The sequence below is a fragment of the Sphaeramia orbicularis genome, chromosome 8 (genome assembly GCF_902148855.1).
Source record: "Sphaeramia orbicularis chromosome 8, fSphaOr1.1, whole genome shotgun sequence".
Classification (NCBI taxonomy): domain Eukaryota; kingdom Metazoa; phylum Chordata; class Actinopteri; order Kurtiformes; family Apogonidae; genus Sphaeramia; species Sphaeramia orbicularis.
The window spans coordinates 28836850-28863970 of NC_043964.1; the positions used below are offsets into that span (position 1 = coordinate 28836850).

Sequence of the window (27121 nt, forward strand, 5' to 3'; positions counted from 1 at the left end):
CAACGTTGCCAGCTCTTTTCTCTTAGGCTTGCTAATCTAACTCCTCCACATCTGAAAAGCCATATTCAGAGAGGATAAATGTGTGCACACTGTTGTGCGTCTGCTTTTATCTTTGGCCATTCCTGAATTACCTACAGGAGTATTTTTTTTTTTCATTTTTCCTGTTCCAATCTCTTAAAATAAACTGAGACCTCAAAACTGATAGAGGCAATTTGCTGTTGTATCACAGCCAGCAAAGGACATATCAGGGTAACTGAGGTTAAATGAGCATAATGATTCTGAGACAGCAAAGCGATTTGATATGCTTTTAGGAACATTTATTTAACAAGTGAATGCTAAAAAGGGTTATCTAAAAGAAACTGCTGATACTACAAATGCAGGTAAGAGGCACTTAGAAATATAACCAAAACCTTTCTTTCCCAAAATGACAACACAGCAACAGATTTTCACTTCTGAATTACATGCAAGAGATTCCTGCTCTTTGGCACACAGTATGCCTATTATTCTCACAGAAATGTCAAACATGCCTGTATGCAGAGGACAACAGGTCCTCAGTTGCACACTGTTCTCCTTTCCCTGAAAAAAAAAAGTATTTGTGAGGGGGAACTGGATTAGACTGGCTAAAAGGGTGGGAATCAAATAATAGATAATAACGCACCCTAACTGATGATCTGTGCTGCGTCTCAATGGGCAAAGAGCTGTGGCTGCGCAAAAGAAACGTAAAGGGGGGGGGGGGGGGGGGGGTAAGGTATGGGTGTGAGAGGTGATTTTGTTTAGAAAAGAGATGTTCACGAGAAAAGGGCATGTGAAGTGGATTCCTTTGACTACAGTTCCATTTCTGTGGATTTATGCTCGGGCTCACGTAGTGCAATGGAATAAGGATGGGAAGAGAGCAAAAATGGGAGGCATAAATGAAGTCAACATTAAGGAAGGAATGGGCTTGACAAAGAAATTCTATTCTATCCCTATCTTTGTGAAAGTAGTGTGACAGCGCTGAGATAGGAAAGAAAATTCAGCTTCTCCCATGGAAAATAAAAATTGTTTTGATCTTCCATTATGTGATTAAAAAAAAAAATGGGGGGGGGGGCGTGAGAAAAAACGGACAAAGGCGTGAGAGACGTGTAACCTGGGTAGGGCCAGGCCAGTGCTGGTGGGAGTGGAAGGGCTCTGTTGGTGACAGCCAGAACAAGCAGCAGCTGATGTGTGCAGGTTACAGGAAGGCTGAGTTGTGTAGGCACAACTCCCACTGAGACCTGTGTGTAATGTTGACGTGATATCAAGGATGCCGCTCTACCTCCTCCTCACTCCCTTCACACACTGATCCAGGCTACTGGGACAGAGCAGAAGCTTGCAGCACATTGCTTCAGTCCCATACAGACGACTTGGCTGCAGTCCATATGAGTGGGGAGACACTGGTGGTACTGCAGCAGAGGGATTTACTGCAAGACGGTATTTATGGTTTAAGTGAGCAGCAGTTGTGCACAATTTACTCTGGACACATGCAACAGATCAAGCTCAAATAGTTCTCTCTCCTTTTCTCCTCTCAAGAGGGACAGTAACCATTTCCAGTTCAGAGCGTGCAGGGACATAGACCCCCTAGAGCATCGTCTTTATGACTCAGCCAGCTTTGAATGTGTATGTCTCTGTGTTTGTGTGCTCATGAGGGTTGGTGCAGCGAGGCTCAAACACCCACGTCCTGCTGTGTGAACCCAGCGACACCTGTTGCCCAGTCTGGTGCAGCCAATGCCATCCACACGTCATCTGTGTGTATGAGCCTTTTAGGCCTCTCCAAGCCCTTCTGCATCTCACATACTCCCTCACATCAGAAATGTGAGGGGCAAAACCACAGATGCCAATTTTCCCAGATCACAGAAGCAGTGTTTTCCAGGTTACAGTGGGAAGAAAAACAAAATGGATGTATCAAGAGCTAACCAACACAATGTACCAAACATAACCACAACCACCAATTGAACCATCCTAAGCCACGGGACCTCTAATGTTTCCAGTTGTTAAGTGATGTTCTGCTCACAAACAGTTACTTGATATTAAGAAACTTTCTTGTAAATGTGCAGAGATTCACAAATTGAACCCAAATAGCAACAGATTTAATGATTTGGATGCAACAGTAAGGTCATGATTGTAAAAAGTCAGAAGTGACTTACTATGTGAATAGAGTGCCACCTGCTGGCACTGCCCGTGATGAAACAGGGTCTGGGTTGATGGCTAACGGCTTTATTTTTTCCATTATACATTACAATGATTACACAGATATGAAATATTATGATATGTACCCAAACTCTGAATTTTATGTGTGGACATAGAAAAATACTCATTTTGCTATTTTCAAAGTGACATTTTTCAGAAAACACTAACATCCAGAGAGTAAAAATGTCTTGATATAGTTGTTGCGTGCTGTAAAAATCTGTCAACATTTGGAACTTTAGCATTTCATAGCCAGAAACTACAATAGATATATTACAAATGATTACTTAGGATAAATAAATTCACAAGTACCACCAGTTGTTATAATGGTCCCTCAAAAAAAAAAAAAAAAGAAAAAAAGAAAAAAAAAAATTTTTGTTCAGAATCTTTAAATTTTTTGACATTGTCACTGAACTGTTGTTTTACTGGATCATCTTGTAAGTTTTTGTCATTATAATAAATATCAGTCAGGTGGATAAATATTAATTAGATTATAATTAATTAGATTCTATCACATTATGCTAGCTGGTACCCCAGTGTAACGTGCTCAGTGGTCAAGTTCAGAGTCTAGGACTATTGCAGGGAAACGCTCCCCTCCTTCTCCCAGTAGTGAGTACATGTCTCTTAGCAGACTGGGGTTTGCACATCCATGTATACTGGAGGAGAGCTGTGGGGTCACAGCAGCCAACAGACCCTGTCACAAAAAACAAATTAGCACATTATTACTCAGTAGTTAGTGACTGTGCAGTTTTTCCAGGTGCTTGTGGACCATATACCTGTATAATACCATACCTGTTCTAGAAAAATCTCCTGTTGCAGCAGTGCTACCTTCATCCTCAGCTTCTCCAGCTCAAGGAGCTCTGATTCTGTCGTGTAGGATATAGTTAGAGGCAGGGGTTCCATTATCCCATTTTGCCACTCACTATTTGCCCCAGTGGAGCAAAGACAACCCTGGTCTGGCCTCCATCGATCCCATGCTTCCCACTCTGACGGAAAATATGGTTATTTTTAGAGTGTGAGCTTGAGCAACCATACCCTAAAACCTTTTTCTGCTCTGCTGCCTCAGCTTTAAATAGCTAGCCCTCGCCACGTCAGGATAGACAGCTTTAAAACCCCACCATCACAGGGAGGGGGATCTGTCGAGGCCAAGGAAAGTACTGATCTGGCACTGAGGTTTCACTGCGGCTCTGTTTTCATTTTCCATGCACCAAGATGGAGAAGCTGCATTAGCTCGTTAGCGCAATACTTTTGTTGCAATCACTTTTCAAACACCATCAATACACAATAAATTATATATTCTTCTGTAAGTAATAAAACCCTGTAGTATAAAATATTCACAGCACACTAGGTCTACAGTGGTAGATGGGATATATAGGATTCCAGTGCCAGATGGATATGTGTGGCCTAAACAGGGAATTTGAAATACTGAAAACTTCTCCCACACACTGGCTCTCTATCAACACAGTTATACTGTGGGGAGCTATAACTGGTAAATATAAACAAAACACTTTCCCTAAAGGTGACAGTCATCTGAGTGGTGTGAATGGAAAATCTCATTTAGCTTCATTATACTTGTATCTCTCAAGGTAATGGAAATCATACCACATTATAAACACACGCTGAGTGAGCGATACCATCACACCAGACCTAATTCGAATGCAGGGTCACAATTTCCCCCACCAATGCTATGTCCTGTTTATTACATAAGTATTCGGCTCCAGGAAAGTCACCTGTTGTCTGTTTGGAAATTGTTTTCATAATGTTATTTTCTGCTCATGAGCCTCACACAGTTGAAATGAAACTGGACATGTTATTTACTGAGATGGAACAATTACTATGAAAAGATGAAGCTATACTGTTATCAAACAACATATATACCTTGTTTCAGCTGGTCTGCCATGTTCTTAATGTCTGCTGCTGTCATTTGAGATGTCTCAGGTGTTAGACGGGAATCATTATTATTTTTCTGACCACCTGCACAGAAATTGAATGTATGCTGTGGAAATATTTTCTTAAAAAGCAGGGCATGTTTAGTTTGGTTCCACTATGTTAACTGTTAATTGGATAAAAAAAAATTAAACAAAGACAGAAAGAAAAGGAAAGCGAAAGTAAAGAAAAATACTGATATAGATATTGCTCTGATGTACTTTTAGAGTTTTTGTTTAATTTTGCCATCCTCACACTCATGTCAACCATCTAGTCTACTCATCTTCATTCCTTCATTGTCTATTTGATGTATAAATATCTGTATGTATAATTGTGCCGAGGCTTTTACCCAGTGCTCTGCCTGCTGCTGAGGTCTGTTTGGTTTCGAGATCCTTTGTGTGGCTGTTTTCCGTAAAGTCTTGCCCTTGGTGAGTCAGCCTGTCCACCAGAATGCGGATCTTTTCTGGGCTACCACATGGCCAGTTCATGGGAAACTATAGGCGTCAGAGATCCCAGGTCAAGGACAACATGCTGAGCATCCAGACGGCTTAGAAAGATGAAAGAGCTGAAACTAAACTGTTCAGAAATTTTACTAATTTCTAACTCAGTTTTTGAGGAATTCTTACTAAACACTTACAACTTTACATGAAAAAAATGTCTGCAGGTATTTTGAGCTTTCAGAAAAATAAAGGATACCGTAGCTCTCATTCTCTCCATAAACAGACCCCTCCCAGATGCAGGTTTTGTTTGTACTGCAACCACTTTGTCCCACAACCTATAAATAAAGCAGGAAAGAAAAACTTAGCACCTGATCAGACACTGTACAAAGAGCAGTTATGGTCTAAACAAAGGGATTTGGTCACCTGTTTTGCTTGGTCTTTAAATATTTCCATTGTGGTGTCTTGCCAGAAGGTAGCCTACTGATACAGGCAAAGAATGATTAGAATGAAACAGAATATAAATGTTAATTTCCTCAGTCTAAAATTCACAAAGAAAATCTGTCAACATGGTACAGGTTGGGTTAAAACATACCCATTCTGTTGAGGCAGACTATGAGCTCCAAACTCCTCTAGTTTTGAAAAAGAAACCAAATTATGTGAAGAAGGTGCAGCTTTGCCCAGGTCTTTACTACTCAGCACAGCACTTCTGACTGTCTTGATTTTAGACTGGAAGGTTGATGTGGGTCTACGCTGATCAGAAGCCTGCACAATCCCAGTTGATGACACAAAATGGTCCTGAATTGTGTTTCTATTTTTTATGGCTTTCAACAGTCCAGTTTTGTGGCAATCCACGGGTCTGAGCCCCACTGTGGAGGAAACTGACCTTGAACACTTTCGGTCCTCTTTTCTGCCAACAGTGGCAGATTTAGACGTTGACCTACTGCTTGTTGGATTTCCTCTACAAACTCCAGATGCCTGTCTTGCTTCTTTGGATGTGACACCTGTAGCGCCTAGTTCATTTTGATGTCCAGATTTTTTGTTACTGCTGGAATGTTTTCTTGAAGGTTCTAAACCACTGCGAACTCTAAGTGCTTTTTCCAGGGCTTCCTCAAGCAATTCTAGATCTTCTTTCTCCACAGGTGAAGTATCTGTGTCTATATAAAGGACAATACAGGAGAGGGGATGGAGGAGAATGGTTACAGTTGAAATTATGTTTTAGTTAGGATTTTTAAGTGTGCCTTTGTATCATGTTTCCAAGGACCAAATTCAGCCTGTTATCAGTGAGCTTAGCCTGTGCATTATTCCTTTTAATTAGCAACATACCAAATTTTAATGATAATTAAAGAATAAATCATTTCAGCATCAACGCATGGGACACATATAGTGCTTTTATGCATTTTTATTAATGATTAACAGATAACTTGAAGTTGTGGTAAACAGGTTTATTCTTACCTTTTAAAACACCTAAAATGAGGAAAAACCCTGATGAACTGACAATAAAATGTAAGATTCGTAATGTAATGAGTTTTACTGTGTTTATTAGTTTTTGCTCAGATGGAAAGTCGGTATAGAAACACTATCAATCATTATCAGAGGCAAGGTCTTCAACAAAAATATTAGCACCAGAATGAAAACTCTCAAATGATACCATATCCCACACTGTTGCTGAGAAAGTTGGAATAATTTGTTTTCAGACACATTCCTCTTTTTATTCTTATTTATACACATCTTCAGTTACCTTAGACCAGGTACAACAAATACATACTCAGTCTCAGTCACACTTTATCTATCAAGAATAAATCACATTATTATTTTCATTAGAAAAAGTAAAAATAATTGATTCCAACTTTATGGGCAACAGTGTACATTTATCTCTGCCAGATAAGTAATTAAAAAACCAATACCTGGGGATGTATCACCTGCTGATTCAATCTTGGAGGTTTTCTTCGGTTGAGGGGCTCTGTGGAAAAAGACATCAGGTGACTACACAGCCAAAAACCACACAGCAAAAAAGTTAAATTACATTAAATAAAGTGTGCTTTGCTGTTAAACTAAAATACCTATGAAAATACAGCTATGGACTATAATAATTCTCAGGAAGAAACTAAATGATTAATGTGCTTTGTTATAATTTGCCAGATTTTAATGAAATTACAGAGTGATACAGATTTCTTCTTTGTGGTAGCTCCAAGAGTAAACAGTCCTCTCAAATAAAAAGGCACTGCTGGGATTCGAACCCAGGATCTCCTGTTTACTAGACAGGCGCTTTAACCAACTAAGCCACAGCGCCAGATATCTGCCAATATGCCAAATACGTGTTCTATAGGCACCGATAATATAATCATAATTTTAATCTTTACAATTATCGTCTTTTACCAACATGTGTAAAATGTATACACAAAACACATATCATTCACTTTTAGTAGTTCCGTTTGTAGATGAAATCTTAGTTATATAAAGGAGTCGGAAATCTTGGGCGTGGAAATAAAAACGTGGTGAGCTCCACAGTACTTACAATGTCTGTAACACTTCTTTGTAGAGTTGGATGGAGTCATTTATCTCGGCTTGATCTGATTTATGTGACTTAATAGCGTTTTCAACCGTGATGAGCAGTGACATAGTTACTGTCGAAGTATGGAGGATCTGTCGGTGTACGCAACAAACTTACACTTCTTTAAACCATACTCATTACATAAGCTAAAATTAACCCGAGTGTAAGTTTACAAAAAGTGTTTCTTGTCAAAAATGTTAGCTTGTTAATAACATATGTTTAGCTAGCAGATGTGCTGTTTCGTGCTGACCCGCGAAATTAAACGGACGAGGAAGTCGATTTTCTTGTTTTACTGACTGTAAAGTCTTTGTGTAAGCAATGCGTAAATGTTTATCAAGCATGTCAAAGTTATAAAACATATAAAAAAATTATTAACTGGGCATGTGTAACCTATAGTTTTCACGAAGCTAACAAGGGCTAAAACTTTACAGATTCACTGTTCAGCTTCGTCTCTACAACAAATTCTCCAAATCTCGCGAGATCTGTGTCATGGTTACCAAATGGACGCTTTTTGTGACGGATCCCCTAAGCTGATATTTCACCATGATCATTATATTTGTAGGTATTTGTACATGGATCTCAGAGGTGAAATTAAAGAAGAAGTGAGAGGTTTAGAAAGAAAGATAAGAATACAGGAAACAGGGATGAAAACTTCTTGCTCATACAGATTAGTCACCAGATTCTGCTCATATAATTCATATGACATTTGTTTTCAGTTTGTTGTTGTTTAGTGATTTATTCCGAACATGCAATGAAATTTAACATATATGCACTTGCAAAACATACATAATAATACAAATATCAAGAATCATAACAATCTTAGTCAGAAGAAAAGCACAATAATTCCATTTACACAAAAGGGCAGGATGAAACTGATTAGTATGTTGTAAAGAGGCAGCATTATTACACTTTGCAAATTTATGTTCTCAACTGACCCATTTGCAGCATCCCTTGGAGCAACTTACAAGACATGCTTGAATACTCAGGAGATGATTAAATCGAAAACTAATTGTTTTTGTTATACTGCCAAAGCTTCATGGAAAAATAAAGCTGCTAATTATTCAGGGGAGCCTCAGCATTAACATAAATCCTTGATACACAGCCTAAATTATTTCCTTCACTGACACCTCTTAGTATACATCCAGGGATGCATTGATTACAAAATGATAGTTTCCTTTTTCTCTTTTATTCCCTCCATAACAAAGAAATCTTCATTAAAAATGTAAAAAAAAATGTTATTATTTTTAAAATCTTCCGACTCCCCATGACATTGTGCTTGAATAAACACAGATTCAAACTTACAAATTTATGAGACCTTTCATATAACAGAACCGCAATCAGTGTAAAGGTATCTTATATGCTGATACTGACACTGGGTAATATTGGCAAATATCAGCCGATACTGATGTTGATGTAGCAGATATATAATTCAATCGCTACATATACTAAATATATATTATGGAATTGGATGACCTGGATCTGGTGGGATATTCACACCATTAAGGTAGATGATTCAAGAGTTTTTGCAAAACACAACTTTTATTTGGCTTTCAAACAGATAAGACTATGGCTGCCTTATTTATTTGTGTCAGATGTTTAGTATTGTGCATACTGGTTTTCAACGAAATTAATCAAGATTATGGTGAATATTAAGTACATCTATATGTTTTGCAAGAGTAAAATTAACAGTAGGTTTCATCAAGCATTTAAAAAGCAATGTTTGACTGGAGACGAAAAGATTCAGTGTATGCTGTCATTGTTTTCCCTGTAGAGACTGGGACATTAATTCACACATTGCTCATGTTTTGACCCCTTCTGTCCATGTTTATTCTGCTCTGCTGATTACTCTGAATTGGTACTGCATAAGCACTCCCGTGCATATCAAACACTTCTTCATAATACCACTGTGCAGGTATGGTCCTTGTTGCATTCACATCCAAACGGAGAGGAAAATGAAAACTATTATAGCATAAGCATGTATTATTTTGCAAGTTCTGACATATGCAGACAAATCAGAAGCAAATTAATCAAATCATCTGTCAGAGTGCTCAGACTGAAATCTTTTTTTTCTGACTGAACAGAAGTGATGGCACAGAAGTGCTTCCCGAAACAATCTAATATAATGGTAACAGCTTGCCAGACCAATTGGAGGGAAGTGAATCATCTTGTTAGCTCTTTCCCCACCAGCCCCCTGCGACTCAACAGTTCAATGGGGGTGGTTGGGAGTGTAGTGGGGGGTGCACCCAGCTGCCCTGCCAACCAAGCATCTGACACTCCAACCATCTGCCAGAATAATATGAGGCACAGGTTCTCACTTTTTTCTCCCATATGTGCACACACATGTTTAGACATACAGCATATATGTAGACCTTCATATACTGCCTGAATACAATGATTAACCAAAGAACAAATCTGCACAGTGACATATTTTGTAGTCCTACGTAATGGACAGCATGCATGAATCATAACTATGACCACTTGCAAAATTATTACTAAACTATGGTCTATTGTTGACAGGGTTTAACACCATAGGCAAACTGAAATAGCATAAAGGAAACCCGAACAATCCAGGTTAGAGCCAGGTTAGAATCCCTATGATTTGTTAGTGGTGGATAAACACCTGCCTAATCTGAAGCACAAATTACACAGAATTTTGGACACAATGCACAGTGCACTGTGTTCAAGCATACTCTGTGAAAAAGATAATAGATAATCATTTCAAATGTGCAGATCTCAAATCTTTACTTTGTTACTCATCTAGTTATTTTCTTTTTTCTTTTGTTTTTTTTTTTTAATTTTTTTTTTAATTTTTTTATTTTGCATGAGATTTACCCACAAAAACATTTGATAACCCAATGTGTTTCTTTATGTAGCTCACTGGGCATAAGCTTTCTATATGATTTTAAATACAGTAGCTCAGTCAGAAATGTACTCTCTTATATAAATTATTGGATACAAGAAGAATCTATTATTTACTGTAAAAGCACCAAAATAAACATTCAAAAGTGCATGATAACATAGATTTCAATGTGGTTACATAAAAGCTGTGAGTTTGTAATTACTTCAGTATAGCCTTAATGGACAGCAGTGGGTGTTGCTGTCATAATTTATGCGATAATACAGAATAATAAATCATGCAGGAGCAATTCACAATAGGTTTTTAATTTGTGATTTTAAGATTGGTTATTGAGTTGGGTAAACTGCGGTGCAATCAGTTGAAAAAGCTATGCACAGACTTTCAGTGATGATGGAATAATTGAAATACATGCATTGTGAGTACACAATGCTGTAAGCAGTATGATAAATTACCAAAACAAAATAATTTCACTCAAACCAGAGATCAATATAACTGGGTTTTTATCTGTTCTTTTAAACTGTGAGCAACATTATCTTCCAAACACTCTATTTGTTGGTAGTTATGCCATCTTGTGGTTATTCTCTTTCTTCTGATTTCATTGTCTTGGTGTAATTTTTAATGTTTTTCTAAATTCTGACCTGCAGTGGATGCATTTTCAAAGGAGAAACATGGACATACATGACACTACATTTCACAAGACAAACTAGTATTGAACCTTTTTTTTTTTTTTTTTAACTTCTAAAAGCTACAAATTACAGTAGATAGCGTTATACATCTGTACATTTTCATACTGTGCTGATGTATGTTTAGAAAATAGTCTCTTGTTTCATATCAAATGTTTCAGCCTGCAGTCCAGACCTGTTTTACATCTACATATGTCTGTAATGTTAATATCCTTTGCAAAAAGAACATATTTCTTGGTATATTGTTATTAACCCTTTCATGCAAAGTGGTCACTACAGTGGACAGCTATTCTACAGCTGTTCTCTTATATATTCATGAGTTTTGTTGTTTTAGTTCCATATCAGCCAACACAGTGGACACTTATGCATCATGTAACTTTGCTGTTCTGGATAAACCTGATCTGCAGTAACATGTCTGAGTGTAAATCAATTGTTATTAGACTGTAATTATCATTTTTTCTTTAACAAAATGTTTTTTTTTTTTTTTTTGTATATTATCTCCATGAAGTGAGTAATAACTAGTATTAGATTATGTTTAAATATGAGAAAACATCAGATTAGCAGCATTAAAAGTGTTTTTATTTCATAGTTTTCACAGTATATCAGTAAATACACGTTTATTGGCTTCAAAAATTAAACACATTAGTGTCAAGTCTGTAAAAAAACAGTTTTGTGGTACATGGCCTTGCTATTGTCTGAGGGAATGTCTTGTTGTGACAATAGCAGGATAGTTACTGTGGAAAAGGTTTAACCCTTTCATGCATGAATTATGAGAACCTTAAAGGGTCAAAACATGGTAATGTCCCGTCAGAGAGTGAACATTAATTGATTACCATTCCAACATTTATTTCAATATAAAGTAGCTCCTTGTTTTGGATAATCCCTTATGGTCCAACTACAGCAAAAATGAATTTAAAAGTAAAAAATGTGGGTCAAATTGTCTCTAAAATGTCCTGTCAGAGAGATTTTGAATAGTGTGTTTTGACCCTAATCAAGTTATTTTTCCTGAGTGTTTTTATTCCTATTTAGGCATTTAAAAAAAAAAAAAGCGATTGAAACATTTTTTATGAACCTTTTTTTCATGGAGTTGCAAAAATATCCACTCAACTGGACATCATGCATTTAATTTTTGAGGCAAAGAAACATGTATTTACTGATATACTGAGTGAAAAGTATGAAATAAATTTTTTAATGCTGCTAATCTGATGTTTTGTCACATTTTAATATACTCTAATATTAGTTATTACTCACTTTATGGAGATAATATGCAAAAAAAAAAAACAACAAAAAAAAACAAAAACCTTTTTGTTTAAGAAAAATGGTGAATTACTGTCTATTAACAATAACAAGCAATTGATTTACACTCAAACCTGTTAGTGCAGATCAGGTTTATCAAGAACAGCAAAGTTACAGTAATGGTATGAATGTCAGTGTATTATGGGATGATGCATAGGTGTCCACTGTGTTGGCTGATATGGAACTAAAACAACAAAATCCATGAATACACAAGAGAACAGCTGTAGAATAACTGTCTACTGTAGTGACCACTATGTATGAAAGGGTTAATTGTCTTGTTTGACATGTGCCCAATGTTCACCCCTTACTCAGTGTGAAAGAAATTAAGAATACTAAAAACCTCAGACAAAGATATTCTGACTAAAGACGAAAGATTCCAAATTAGGTGTTTTGCCATTGAGGACAACATAACGGCCAACCTGTGGCTTTGGTCTCATGTATAGCCTATTCTTTTTTTTTTTTTTAATTAATATTCTGTGAGCTAATTGTAGCCTGGCATCACCAAACATTCTCCTAAGATTTACAACAGTTAATCTTATAGTACAACAGAGTGAATTTCTTGGGTGTGACGACAAAGATCCCTTGATGTGTTTGAATAATTACACCCGGTGTTTGGAGTCTTTCGACTTGAGTCAGAATATATTGGAGTAAGCCACGTGACCGCGGACGCCGGGAGGAGGCGGAGCTGTACGTACAGTTCTGTCCTGAACTTCCAGTGTGATTTGTTGACTGTACTGCTCCGCTCAATGGTGAGGGTGACGGCTTGTCTGAATACCGTAACAAAGCGAGCTACATTAATGCATTGATGTTAAGTTGACGGTTGATAAAACGCTTGGATATCACGCTTTTCGGTAAATGTTCAACGACTTTATTGGCTTGTTGAGAGGCTAGCTAGCTGTATGCTAGCTAAGCTAACGGTGTCCTTTAAACTTAGCTGGTGTCATATGAGTTACGTATATTAGGTTAAAAGACGAAATGAACGAATGACTTTAATTAATGCAAATGAAATGAATATTCCGAGTCGCTAATCGACTGAACAACTCTATATAGTCGACATCAGCTTGGTAGCTGGATCTTGTAGCTTTCCTTTCAGTGTGGTTAGCCTTTTATTACCATAGACTGTGTGTGGTAAACGCCAGAAGGCCAATGCTCTGTATGTACCGCTTTGTTTATCACTGTTCAGGCCTTTTAAAACAGACTTTTCCGTGCAAACCAAGCCAGCAGATGCCACTCTGTATCAGCTTTCACTGCATCACTGCCTTGTCTTCCTTTCGCAGTGATTAAGGTCAAAGGCTTGGAGCAACTGAAGAACAGAAGGCTTTCTTCTTCCCTTTCTTTTAGACTTCTACTTCCTCTTTGGTAAGAGTTAATAGCAGGTGTAATTATATACGGAGTGTGTTTTTATCTGTTATTGATGGATATGAGAAATCTCTCTACACCAATGATTTTTGACAGTACTTTAACATAGTGTAGTGCATACAAAGTAGTGAATATAACACAAGCCTTAACCTGATATAAATTTGCCTTATGTGTGACAGACACTATGCAGAGATTGTGCATAGTCCACTTTATCTTCAGTCTTCCTCCATAACTCTTGATAATTCCCTTGTTAATTTTTAGTAAACACTGTAATATGTTTATACATTGGTGTAGTTTTTGTTATTTAACTGTACAACTTCACAGTCGCACAGATCTCCAATCACACTGCAGCCAACTGTTACCTTGTTTATTTTAAAAAAGCAGTTGCATAATCTAGGCTCAGGTGACAGCACTGGCCGTAGGGAACACATGTTACTGTTACTAATGCCTGGTTTGAAACCACTAAATAATCCTGACTTAACATTTTAATGATATACTTTGTCTTCCACAGAATCTAGGGTGAGATAACTGGCAGCCAGAAACACATTATTTCTGTCAGCAGGGAAGATGGAGTCCGATGCAAGTGTATCCAATGGCGCAGGGCCTGTGCAGGAGGCAAAAGAAGAGACCCTCAGGTAAACTCCTCTCTAGTATCATAACATCCTTATCTATAACAGCAGACAATGTGAAAAATGGTTACAAAAAAATCATGCTGCGTTTATCACTTAAAGCACACATTATATATTTATCTCTGTTTCTTTTTCTTTGCCTCAGTCCTGAAGATCTGTCTGAGATGCTTGCAGAAGGGACCAAAGAGGTTCATGAAAAGGCTGAGAATACCCAATTTGTGAAAGATTTCCTCAGGGGACGGATCCGCAGAGAGCTATTTAAGGTTAATTTGAAGAAATGTATTGATTAATTATTTAAAAGATGAGTTTCGGGTTTGTTAACTATCTTTCTTGTGTATCTAGCTTGGTTCTGTAGCACTCTACTACACTTACACAGCCATGGAGGAGGAGATTGAGAGGAACAAGGACCATCCACACTTCGCACCGCTTTATTTTCCTGTAGAGTTGCACCGTCATGAAGCTCTGGCTCGTGACCTTGAGTACTTCTACGGTCCTGACTGGCAGAACCAGATCAGCTGTTCCCAGGCCACTCAACACTATGTAGACCGTATCCACCAAGTAGGGCTGGAGGATCCAGTGCTGCTGGTTGCCCATGCCTACACTCGCTACATGGGAGACCTTTCAGGAGGTCAGGTCTTGAAGAAGGTGGCACAGAGGGCCATGAAACTCCCTCCTACAGGAGAGGGTCTAGAATTCTATCATTTTGATGGTATTCACAGTGCCAAAGCATTCAAGCAGCTTTACCGCAGTCGGATGAATGAGTTGGAACTGGACATGGAAACGAAGAAAAGGCTGGTGGAGGAGGCTGTAAAGGCCTTCCACTTCAACATGGAGGTAAGATATCTAACAGTCTACAGTCTCTGTCTCTTTCTTGGGTTGTTCCTTTTATAATATAATAGTCTTGACCTTAATTTGTAAAGTACCATGAGATAATTGTGTATGATGACTAGTGCTGTATAAATAGAACTGACCTAAAATGAAATGAAAATTTGATTTGCAACCTCTACAAAGAAATTTGTCCGAAGGCTGTTGGGGAAGTTTATCATGCAGTACATTTCAGCTAAATAAACTCTTTGAAAATTGTCTGAGATTAGCTGGAAAATGCTTTATCAAAAAACCTGAAAGTGCTGTTGAAAACTTGACTTCTCCCAGGACTGGTACCTTACAAACATACGATGATATGTTGCATTGATGTAGGTCAACATTAGATGTGCATTTCTTCACATATGCTACATATTAGTGATATATGTGAAACGTAAGTCTGTTTATTGTTGTTAATCTTGAAAACTGTATGCTTGTGTTGACAGGTGTTTCAGGAGTTGGAAGAGATGGGGAAAAATATTCAAGAAGATGTTTTAGATGCTGGTATGCCCGTCCATGGAGCGATGGGTGGAGACATCAACAAATGCCCCTACTATGCTGCCAAAATGGGTATGTTGTATTTATGGAAAAGACATCGTATGATTTATCCTAATGATAAGCCCTTTGGAAATCTTATATTTTCTTCATGCTTCTGTGCTCTCTGTGTCACAGCGGCATCGGGTGGAACAGCGTACGCCTGTCAACTCACCATGGCTTTACTCCGACACCCAACAGGACAAGTTCTATTTGCTACTTGGTTTGCTGCTTTGGCTGGATTGGCGGCGTGGTATCTGATGTGATCCAGCCGTCATCATGTTATTCTGCTGCTGTGAGAGAAAGAGAAGGAAAAATAAGAGACAAGAATGTGTGAAGGCTAGAAAATTCCCAAAAACTGTAGTCCCTTTCATTGTCTCACACAGATATTCTTAAGGGGTCCGAGTTTATTTTTCGCATTTGCTTGGACCTGCCCCTTACCTATGGAATTCCAATGAGATGAGCTACAGTGTAGGACCAGTAGGACATCAGCTCCATCCATCCATCAAAGCCACATCTTGTTACAGTTTGTCCTGCAGTTTTGTCATTTCTCTACCTCTTTGCACGATCCATCCAACTCCAGTGTGTGTGATCGTTCCCCAAAATCCTCTAGCTTTTTGCTTATTTTCACATGAAAGCACACAATATGAGTAGATAATTTGCTGTGAAATGACATTTTGACTTACTTATTGAACAGGAAGGTTAGAGAGTTTGATATGAAAATTTTAATTGGCTCTACAGTGGATTGAGGAGAGCTTCAGAGAGAGCTTAGGAAAAGGAATATTAATTAATACTATGCATTTGTTATGCATGTGAAGGATAACAGTCTTACAGACTGCTGTGCTTTATAATGTGGCCTTTGTTTTTCCATTGAAAATATTTTAATTTGCTGGAAGAAGTTGAACTTAGTAAGGAAATATTCAAACGGTTTTTTATTTGTAAATGTAAACATAGGAAACATTTCAGTTGACTGTATTTTTATTCCTACATGCTGCCGATATCTGTGTCTGTGTCCAGAGGCATTGAGTGTTTGGGGTGTCAGTCTGTCCATCCATCCCATACACATGAAAGTGATATCTCAGGAACGACTTTAGGGGATCTCTTCAAATTTGGCACAAATGTTCGCTTGGACTGAAGGAAGTACTGATAAGACTGTGATCATACGAAAGATGTTTTCTGCCATAACTCAAGAATTAGCTAAATTTTACACAGGAAAAAGTGACGATTTGATGACATTTTATACCCAGTTCAAAGGTCTGCTTTATTGTGAAATCATGACATTTTGCAAAAACACTTTTATATGATGTAGTATCATAAAAGTAGTCTGTAAGTGATGCCAGCACTTCACTGGAAATTATTCAAAGGAGCCATACATATACATACATGTCCAAATAGTGAAAACTTCCATTTCACTGAGGAATGCACTTGATACAGTTTTATTAAATTGCTTCATAGTGTTCAATACATACAAACGTCATTATATGGACAGGCATGGATGCAAACTGCAATTTGACTGGTCGACAGAGACAGACAATTGCGAGACAGGGACTTTAGTTACGTCTAAACATTGATTTATTTAAAGGGGTCATATTTTGCTAAACTCAATTTTATTAGTGTTTGGTACATTTATTTGTGTATTTGGACCCTAATAGTTCAAAAAGTTTGAATTTGAACCCTCCAGATGCAGCAAAGCTATTTTTATATTAAATTTGGCAAAAATCTAGTGGATTTCTACAAGCTGTTTTAATTCCTGCTTAATTTGTTTCGTCTATAACTACTTACGTCATGACATTTACACATAAAAGGTCAAGACTTCCGGCGAACATTTTTCCGAATATGCCATAATTGTTTGTCAGCAGCAGCGGCTGTAGTCCATACTGAAAATATGTCCAAACTGTGAGTTGATCACCTAAAATGTTCAGTTGTTGGTTGAACGAGAGTAGCACGGTCAACAGCCTGGAGGGGGCGGGGCGTGAAGTGGCTCATTTGCATTTGCCAGCGCTCAAAATGACCTTTCTGGTGTCATTACTCAGAAATAGGGTTGAAGTGAGCCTGTGAAGTTTAATTAATGAAGAATTCAGACTCAAGCATACCATTTACAGATTATGTAAACCACAGGGAAATGTTTTAAAATGCATAATTCCATTTTTTTTTTTTAAAAAGCAAAATATCACTCCTTTAATGTCCATCACATTTTACACTAATGTGGTATGTAATGTAAACTTGGGAACTGACTCACAGGATAGGAAACATAAAAAAGATGTAGCACACCTACACTCGGACAAGTGTACGATTATTTAACAAATAGTATTGAATTTACCAGATAATACTACTGATGCATGTTCAAGTATATTAATTCTCTTTTTCTGAATTATGTGACAGTGCATCTTGTATTCATGTAAAACTGCCTGTTAATTTAATTGCACAGTTACTCTATTAAGATAAATGACTCTGTGATGAATCAGTTTTACCTGCCGCGGGAGCCGAGGACAGAGGCGCTAACAGGAGCGATTTCAGCTGTTTTCGATCTAATAATGTTTTGTCTGATTTCTTTAAATAGATGCCATGTTCATGTACAAAATGGCTGAATGTGTCTCAGTGTTGCAGTTTATTATCAACTAAAGGTTAGGTTCTGACAACAGCTCTGCTCACCATTATCCATACGTTTCTCATAACTGTACTGTATGCTGTAAAGATTATTCCATTAGCACACAACAGTTCTGTCTAAAACAGAAGATTTTATGTTGTGTGTATGCAGTGTAATAGCACTCTTGCAGTTGAAGTGTATTATTTATCTTTACACAATGGCATTTACTTAACCTTGCTGTACATTTTCAAGCAGTCCCTTGTCTTTCTCTTTGCTCAGATCCTTTGTATCAACGGAAACCTGCCATATATTTGCACAGCACATGCCACGATGGATGTGTTGTGTCTTCTATTACTTTGTCAAACAGCTGTAATACATAATACAGCTGTTTAAAGACTTAGAGACCGAAGCGATGTGCTTTGCAGTTGAATGTCTCAGGTGTTGCAATACTGTGCATCGCATAAGGAAAGCTAATACAAAGACAGCGTGATTTGCTCCAGTGTTTAATTTTCATGATGCCAGTGTGATGTCAGAATGCTTTGGTGATCTTTAGACACTGACTGGATCTCAGGAGTGCAGATCATTTAGGTTATTATGTAAGTGATAGACTCAAGTGAGTGGAGTGTTTGACTAATTCATGTCCATTTTGACCTTTCATTTTAATTAATACTGCTCTTGTTCCCTGTGTATCTAACTGGACAAAGCTTTATTAGTAACTGATACTAAGACTTATTATATCAGAGAAAATACACGAGTTGTGTTGTGCTGTCTTTGAGGAAATAAATTACAACTCATTTTCTGTTTGTTATTGTGCCATTCATTTACACTGGTTCCTCTCATTCACAAGAAAAAAATGAGGGGATAATTATTTCTAACACATAACACATCTACCAGTAGCTTATTGGCAGAGGGAGTGTTGAAAATGGTTTAAAAAAAGCTTGAGATTCATTTGCATATTTGTACAGTTGGTATTTTTCATCAGTGTTAACAGCATTTTTTCTAGAAGGGTTATTAAATAGCATAAGGGCACATGACCAATCAACAGCATTCTGTTAGATTTCTACCAAATGTATTCTCCATTTGTCCTTTTAGAAGCCATTCATTTTATAAACTTTATCTTATGACCATGTAATATTTATGTTTTTCAGGAGGCGGTATCAAACATAAGGCCTGTGGGCCAAAATTGGCACACCAGAGGGTCCAAATCAGCTCATGGGATGAATTTTTGAGGTGAAAAAATTACACCGAAGATATTAAGTCAAAGGTGTTAAACTGATTTTAGTTTAGGTGCCACATACAGCCCAATGTGACCTGAAGTGAATCAGACATGAAAAATAATTGCATAACCTATAAATGACAATTTTTTTGTCTTTTATTGTGAAAAAAGTTAAATTACATGATGATACAACCATCCACAACCTGAAATTTCTTGAAAAAAATTACTGGAATTGGAAAAATGTGCATGTGTGAATTAGCTGCAGCATAATATTGTTAAAATTGCACTTTTATTTATGCACAAAAACAAATTTGCATGTACTATTAGAGGTTTTATTCTATTATTTTACTGGTTTAACCCCCTTGAGATTATATTGGGTTGTATGTGGCCCCTGTACTGAAATAAGTCTGACGCCTTGATTTTATTTATGATAAACAGGTGGTTATGTCAATTTTTTTGGAATAACTGTCAATGGATACGTGAATACATCCACACTTCATACTGAGGTATCATTTTATTGGCTACAGTTGTGTAGTTCTTTCTTATGCAATACAACAGCTCTGGTGGTATAGTCGTTTAACATTTCATTAAACTGCTACACCAATCAATGAAATGTAGTTACTTTGAACATCTTTAGTTATTTATATAAAACATAGGCCTTCCCCGAACCATAGTTTTATTATAGCTGTACAGTATATCTCTCCTACAGTCGCAGAAAAAATTATTAGACCATCAAAAGTCATCAAAAACAATAGTTATGCAATCAAGTACTAACTCCTGTGTGTATCATGTGACTAAAACAGACAAAAGAAAACATAGAATTCCTAAAAGCACTGTTTTTGTCAGTACAATGCCATAGCTATTGATGTAAGAACTTACATCTTACTTTGGTTATTATCAAGAAAACAATGGAAAATGACAAAATATCAGCTCTAAAATTAAACTCTTAGGAACTATTTTTATTATATTTGTCCAAACAAATGTACCTTTAATTGTACCAGGCATTAAAATGAACAAAAAATTGAAGAAAACAAGTGTGGTCTAATAATTTTTTCCACGACTGTATGCGACATGTTGATGATTGACAACAGTCTATGTACAAATGTAATGAAGATACAGGGTTGGCATCTGTATTTCTGAATAGACTCTCCCATAATGCAAAGGGTCAAAGGCTGAGGCAAACTTAACATTTGTAGTTTACCTGAACACTGCTAACTATCGACAGCTATGACAATGTCCATAACTCTGGTAAATGTGTAATCTGACGTTAAACCTGCTAGCACAGAGTCTGAAGGAAAACACAACTGTTTGATCAATGCATACAGAACAAAAAGGATTAAAAACAGGAAAAACCTTTAATCTTAAATTAAAACTTTAACTATGGGCTTTGTAAATATAAGTTATGCCTGTCCAATATGATTTTGTTGTTGCCATGTTTTATTTATGGCAGTCAACAGGAAACCAACTTGCACAAACTGCTGGGATAAATGACAAATCTTTGCGGCCAATATGGCAGCGATGGACATCTGGAAAAGAGGCGTCTGGTGCAACTGGAACTTCCTCTTGTGTGTTGTTTCACTTCAGCAGAGGAACACAGTGAACTATCCTTTGCAGTGCGTGGTCAGCAGGTCCGTACTAATCTGTCCAGAACCCTTGTAGAACTGATCCAACACCCAGTACCTTGCCACCCCCTGTCTTTCTTTTTAGAATCTGGCTGCTCTCTCCTCTGCAGTCTGACTGCTGACAGCGCCTCTCAGTTCCAGGACCTTTTACCTTAAAAGAAAAAAGAAAAAATCCAGATAATGAGGAAATTTACACCTAAAAACAGCAGGGCAGTTGCACATAAAATGTGGTAAGACATACAGTATTTAGGAAAGGACTGAAAACAGGGGTACATGCATCTGTGCTCACGTGACAGCCACAAACCAGAAATTAAAAAATATCTGAGTGCTATGAAATATATCCTTCTATATTTGTGAGGATCACAGTTTTGTGCTGGTGGACATCTGATAAAAAAAAAAAAAAAAACTTGAGCAATACTAGTCCTACCTGATTTGTGGCTGTCATGAAGAAATAAATAATTTCTTTAATTTGGAGAAGAATCCCCCCTCTTGTTTCAATTTTTCTTCCTCCTTGTCATGCACATCCCCTGCCTCAGACCGTTTACCACTGCTGCCCCCACCTGGACAGAAATTAACACTGCATCAGCCAGGTTTCTAACTCAAACCACACATATTCCTGAAAACCCCCTCTTTTCGGATACGAGATGTGCATGAAAAGAATAAAAATGTACCTGTGGTGGTGGCAGTCACGCCGTTCACCGACCCCTCCACATCTGCCTCGTCCTCGGCGTAGCTCATCAACAGAGACCTCTGTCTATCCGTCAGCGTCCTGCACATGAAAAATAAAAGATTTATTTGTAAGGAATCATACACCAAGACTAATGTCATAGGAAAACAGATTAGTGTTGTGACCTATCCATGTAGTCACAGCAGTAATTATAAAGCAGTCTGAACTCTGCTGGAAAATACACAACCTTTTCAATATGCTTTTGCAGGACTGGTATTATCGTTCCTATTGTTCTCTGGGTGTTACTGCTCCTCTCTCTTCATGAAAGAGCAAATCCTGAGCTGCAACAACTCACTGCAAATGTCAAGTTTTGACAAAAATGCACATCTTTCACAACTTCTCTCCTGATATTATTTTACAAAAGCACTAACGCTGCACCCAAGTCAAATGTGATTTGTTAAAAGAACAACCTGAAAACTCAGAGATCCTTTACCCCCGTTTCAGAACAATAGTGGATGGTAGATCTCCAGCACAGTGCTAACAGAGTCTAGATGCACGATTGGCTGAATCTAAAAGTACAAATACGTGTCTAAACTAATAGGCACTCATTAAATAACATGAACATATATAAATGCTGCCTGACAACCTCACACCAGGTACTACGTGTGAATTAGGATGGGTAAATGCAAAACTCTAATTTCTCTAAGGGGATAGTAAAATGAGTAACCCTTTTAACCTTTAACATTTTATTATACAGATAAGAATGTAAATTTTTGCCACCTGAGATAAAAATGTGACAATCTTTGTGTTTTCAGACTATCTAGGAGTTTTCTCTGTTTTTTTTTTTTTTTTTAAAAACCTTAAATAAAGAGGAAAAAGCAGTCGACCCTGTAGATCTGCTCATCTATTCAGAGCAGAGTTGTACAAATCCTTTTAACAGTGGATTTGCAGTATTTTGAACTACAGTCAAGTCCAGACTTAGATGGTCTAAGCTTAACATTTTGTATTGTTTAACTATATCACAGTGATACCTTTGCTATAGTTTCCTATCTATGACATATAAAACTTGTTTCCAAAGAGAATTTATTGGTTTTAAAGTTGTCTTATCTCAGCAAATGCTACATTAAATTATAAAAGACGATATGACTGGATTCAGAGGTACCCTTGATGCTTTGTTGTTCTCCAGATTATCTTGTATGTCAGTGTATTTCTTACTAGGTTAGTAAAAGTCATAGAAAAAAGGAATAAAAAAATAAATAAAATCCATAAAAGTTAAATAGATTTAGCTTCTGCTTTGTGACTTTATGATCAAACGTTATGGTGTACATACATGAGTATGGGAAGAAAGTTGTCTGAATAAGAAATCTTACTTGGGAATTTTTATTTTAATGTGGACATAGTGGTCTCCGAAACCATAGCCACTGACACGAGCAATCCCCTTCCCAGCCAAACGGATCCGCTGGTCTGTCTGGACGCCTGCAGGAATCTGAAGAAGAAAACCAGCCAATCAGCATCATGGTATCTAGCTGTAGGTTTAAGTCTCTCCTTCTTTTGGGAATCTAAATGTCAACTTACTGATAGGTTTAGCGTTTCATAAAGCCCCTGTGCTCTGGCCGTTCCCCCCAGGATGGCTTGTGCTACAGAGACATGAAGGTCAGAGTGGACGTCTGCTCCGTCCCTCCTGAACACTGGACTTTTTTGAACCTGGACACAAAACCAGAGCAAAACTAATCACACATGTGCAGTACGCTACATGAAGTCTTATCTGTGTTAATTCAGTCGGAGAACTCAGACAGCTCAATGGCTCATTAAGACACAATCCCATTACTGGGCTTTGAGGGAAACTACACTTCCAGGAAAGCTTTTTATTTCTGGTTCAGATCTGTTAGGAAAACGAGATATTAATGAAGATACTCACCCTAAATGTGATGAAGATCTCCTTTTTACCAACAGGCATTCTGACTGTCTGACCATCCTCCACACCTACAAACAAAAAGAAAACCAGTTAGCTGGAGTAAGGAATCTACATTCAAGTTAATTATGTGGGGCAGTATAAATTAGTAATCAAACGTAGGTTGAAACTGTGTATAGAAGTGGTTGACTTTAGTTTTTAAGAGACTTTGAGTGATCTTTCACATTAAGAATAACACCACACATTCTATGTTTACTTATCATACAGGTGTTAGTCTGTTAAACCCTCAAAAAACAAAACAAAACAAAAACCTGTATGCCTCTGAGACTTGATTTTTTCTTACATGTTTTTATCCTGCGGCTAATTGCTTTCAATGTGGGAAAAATTTACCAGTTTACAACAAATATGACTAGACGACAGTCCCTAAATCTGTGTTACATCTAAATTAGAGACTGTTTTCAGGTGGTTTACTTCCTGGCCAACAATGAAATCTACAACTTATAAAAGTAAGGAAAATGTCTGTCAAGTAGACAATGATTATCTATTAGGTTGTTTTGCTGTATGAGTGTTAATAGTAACAATAATAACAATAGTAAAATAATTTAGTGTGACTGACCTGCTGGAACAGGGACCATCACAGTCCTCCTCTGCTTGGTTTGTCCCGTTCCACGACATGAGTAACAGGGTGTGGAAATGACTGAGCCTTTGCCGCCACAGCGGCGGCATGTGGAACGCATCACAAATGGACCTGTGTTTATAGTTTCCTACAAAAGGAAAATATATTTACCTATTATGTGCATGCTGTTTTAGGGGGATTAAAAGTAGCAAGTTGTTTTAGAGCTCTTACCATGCCAGAGCCGTTGCAGTGGTGGCAGTGCTGGACTTTACTGCCTGGCTCGTGGCCCTTACCATCACAACGCTGGCAGGATGCTTCTATATTGACGGATATTTCTTTATTGACCCCCTTTGCTGCTTGAATGAACGTCAACTCCATGATATGCTGTATCAAAAAAGTAGGGAGTGAGTTATTTCAATCTATATCAGAGGGATAAGTTCATCAAAATACCTTCATTACACAGCATAGTACTAACCTCTTGTGGCTGGTCAAATATAGCATTGAAATCTCCAAAACCACGGCCTCCTGAGAATTCCCCAAAGATCTTGCGGAAGAGCTCCTCTGGGTTCATGTTGGTGCTCTGTCCACCCCAGTACTGCTGCCCTCCACCAGCCTGGCCAGCATCAAAGCCTGCTGAGCCGTAAGTGTCATACTGCTTCCTCTTTGCTTCATCACTCAGGACCTGAGTTAAACACAGATACAGAAACAGAGAAATATTTAGCTTATTCACTTTTGATTACAGATTAGAATGAATGACCTGCATGGATGTTGCTGAAAATGCTTTAAAAAGACCTAGGACCACACCTCATAGGCTTCAGCCAGCTGTGCAAATTTCTCCTTGGCTTGTGGGTCATCTTTGTTGGTGTCAGGGTGGTACTTTTTGGCCATCTGAAGAATGACAAACACAAACACACTGTCATCTACTGAGATAACTGATCAGCAGAAGACCAACACAAACTATCTGTGTATATCAGACAAGTGCAGACCTGGTAGTAAGCTTTCTTAATTTCCTTCTGTGTTGCTGTGCGAGGTACACCCAAGACCTGGTAGAAGTCTTGCTTGCTGCTGACAGGGGCACTTGTATGAAAGGACAGTCTGTAGACAGCATGGGGCAATTGAATACCTAAAGGGGTGAAAGAGTAAATAAACACTTTATAGAGGTGAAGACAACATTTTAACAGATGGAGATGCATGCATATTCATTTCATTTCCGTTAGGTATTTCAAGGAAAGCAGAAGAGATTACTCTCATACTGTATTTAAGGAGCTTTGGAAGGACATTACAGGGCTTTAAGGAAAATTATCAAAGCTCCTTGATGACTGCTGTGTTGTTCAGAAACTGATTGAATTTCATCAACCGTCTCTATGTACATTAAAATGACTGCAACCATTCACAAGCTCACCTTATTGCACACTTGAACCAATATTAACCTAGCTAACTTCAAGCAGTTAGGACACTGTGACTATCTGCTGGAGCAGGTACTACACGTTAATGATGTTTTCTGGTAAGCAGTACGATGTTATAGGGTACGTTGCTAACATGCCAACACCACACGCACAATGACATTTACTCGGTAAGAAACAAAATACGCACATGATTCCAGTAAATAGGGAAGAGGTTGGTGCCATAAGGATATGTTACAAAACTGCTGCTGTAATATTTACCACTAAGTTTGCTAATGCTACCTATGAGACAGTCGCAGGCCATCTGACACTTATCTGTATCAGTGTCCTGTATAATTTCGTTGTCTTAACCCGTGTCATTGCAGTAAAGATGAATAACTAGCTAGCTAAGTTATGCAAAACACTACACTAAACTTAGCCTAGCCTCGCTTAGCTTAGCCTGGGCCAGTACACCACTTACCCGACAGTCCTCTCAATGTCAAGGCTTTCCCGGCTCCACCACATGTTGGCTTCCCTCCCCGCCAGAGTTTTTCCGCTCCGAAGGTAGAAACAGAACGGACACCTCCATGAGCAGCACAGACACCTGGGCCAGTGGCACGAAGATGCGCAGAGGACACGATGACAGCGATCCAGCGTGTGGAACAGCGAGAAGCCGTGGACGCCATCATTCCTTCTCTAGCCGCTGCTGAAGGCACACTGCGCATGTGTAAATTGAAGGATGCGTCACTGAGAGCGCAAAGATAACCTGTTTGATTCAAGATAATTCTCTCCTGTTTTTCTACAGGAAACAATTTACAATATTTAATCTATATTCTTGCTTTTATTTGTTCCTGAGTAGGTACCGTAACTTTACTTACGAAACGTACTAGAACACTATTTATTTCACCGTCCAAAAAAGTCCCATTTACGACGAGTGAGAAGGGATACAAGTGTTTTAATAACTAGGGAATCCCGTGACAGAGCAGGGGGTTATTCTCTTGTGTTAAAAACCATTTTCCGCCCCACCGGACAGTTGGGTAAATCAAACCAAGCGGACTCCAACCTGAACTGTCAGCTGTAGTAGGAGCCCTCTGTCTGCTGAGTACCAACCAGCTCGACAGAGACACCCGGAAGGCACGAAAGTCAATTGAGAGGGCAGCATGAACCGATTTAAGACCTCAAAATTCAAAAACACAACTCCGAAAATTGCCAAGAAAGACGTGAGTAGTTGCCTTACTCCTGGATAGAGCTAGTTTTCTTAGCTAGTGCACATTAGCCGGGCTGTTAAAGCGGTGTTTTGAGGGAACGCCTGTCTGCAAAGGGATGTTGAACTTCCTGCATCTGGATGTCTGCATAGTCCGGGAGAGCAGCACGAAAATCTGAATCCACACACTTATACAACGCGCACTACGGGCTAATAGTATAAACTATGAGCCATGTGGTTGCATTGAGCTGCTAGCATACATCGGATGTTGCAGTGACGCCCCTCATCATATGATATTATAATAGAGCTGATCTGATTTTGTTTTACACTTTGATTGCAGGGTTAAAATTGTGCTGGATCTACATAAACTAGGGAGAGATTACAATTGAACGCCAAATGCAGTGATTGATAACACTATTACGACGTTTTCCCCACATTGATAGTCTTTTGAGCTGCTTAAGGCGACATATCTGGACGGGACTAGATGTCAATTTTCAGATCTTCCATTTTTAGTCATTCTCCGCAGCCGTTTGTTTAAAGTTGCAACGCCTGCAGGTCTCTTTGCTGAGCTGTATTA

At 38.2% G+C, this 27121-nt stretch overlaps 4 protein-coding genes and 1 non-coding gene across 12 annotated transcripts in view; 2 read left to right on the forward strand and 3 right to left on the reverse strand.

Annotated features, from left to right (window-relative positions):
* Window positions 1–300: 300 nt before the first annotated feature.
* tedc2 (tubulin epsilon and delta complex 2) lies at window positions 301–7569 on the reverse strand. 2 transcript variants are annotated; one of them, XM_030142015.1, is made up of 9 exons: window positions 7084–7569; window positions 6473–6528; window positions 5161–5722; window positions 4992–5045; window positions 4825–4903; window positions 4478–4622; window positions 4081–4176; window positions 2995–3188; window positions 301–2896 (listed from the first exon to the last, which is right to left on the reverse strand). In XM_030142015.1, exons 1-9 carry the CDS (start codon window positions 7185–7187, stop codon window positions 2750–2752), a joined length of 1437 nt encoding a protein of 478 aa, XP_029997875.1. In that variant the 5' UTR covers window positions 7188–7569; the 3' UTR covers window positions 301–2749. The 2 variants fall into 2 exon arrangements, with proteins under 2 accessions (XP_029997875.1, XP_029997874.1); XM_030142014.1 differs by having other exon boundaries at window positions 4992–5048.
* trnat-agu (transfer RNA threonine (anticodon AGU)) lies at window positions 6785–6858 on the reverse strand. The gene has a single exon. It is a non-coding gene; the product is annotated as a tRNA-Thr (tRNA).
* Window positions 7570–12624: 5055 nt separating the features above from the next.
* Window positions 12625–16550, forward strand: hmox2b (heme oxygenase 2b). Of its 6 annotated transcripts, none has more exons than XM_030141322.1 (7): window positions 12625–12704; window positions 13233–13314; window positions 13826–13949; window positions 14089–14206; window positions 14286–14777; window positions 15251–15374; window positions 15477–16550. In XM_030141322.1, exons 3-7 carry the CDS (start codon window positions 13882–13884, stop codon window positions 15602–15604), a joined length of 930 nt encoding a protein of 309 aa, XP_029997182.1. In that variant the 5' UTR covers window positions 12625–12704; window positions 13233–13314; window positions 13826–13881; the 3' UTR covers window positions 15605–16550. The 6 variants fall into 6 exon arrangements, with proteins under 6 accessions (XP_029997182.1, XP_029997184.1, XP_029997187.1 ...); XM_030141324.1 differs by having other exon boundaries at window positions 13833–13949; XM_030141321.1 differs by having other exon boundaries at window positions 12656–12806.
* A 3982-nt stretch (window positions 16551–20532) lies between these two features.
* Window positions 20533–26065, reverse strand: dnaja3a (DnaJ heat shock protein family (Hsp40) member A3a). Of its 2 annotated transcripts, XM_030142142.1 has the most exons (12): window positions 25822–26065; window positions 24945–25081; window positions 24763–24846; window positions 24434–24640; window positions 24190–24342; window positions 23959–24106; window positions 23349–23413; window positions 23006–23134; window positions 22801–22916; window positions 21435–21532; window positions 21191–21323; window positions 20533–20914 (listed from the first exon to the last, which is right to left on the reverse strand). In XM_030142142.1, the coding sequence occupies exons 1-11, from the start codon at window positions 26063–26065 to the stop codon at window positions 21205–21207; spliced, it is 1500 nt and encodes a 499-aa protein (XP_029998002.1). In that variant the 3' UTR covers window positions 20533–20914; window positions 21191–21204. The 2 variants fall into 2 exon arrangements, with proteins under 2 accessions (XP_029998002.1, XP_029998003.1); XM_030142143.1 differs by lacking the exon at window positions 21191–21323 and having other exon boundaries at window positions 25822–26052.
* Window positions 26066–26371: 306 nt separating this feature from the next.
* coro7 (coronin 7) overlaps window positions 26372–27121 on the forward strand; it is a 120454-nt gene continuing 119704 nt past the window's right edge. Inside the window, exon 1 of the mRNA XM_030142140.1 lies at window positions 26372–26560. Coding sequence (XP_029998000.1) covers window positions 26501–26560 — 60 coding nt within the window. The 5' untranslated portion in view covers window positions 26372–26500. The remainder of the gene's footprint in view (window positions 26561–27121) is intronic.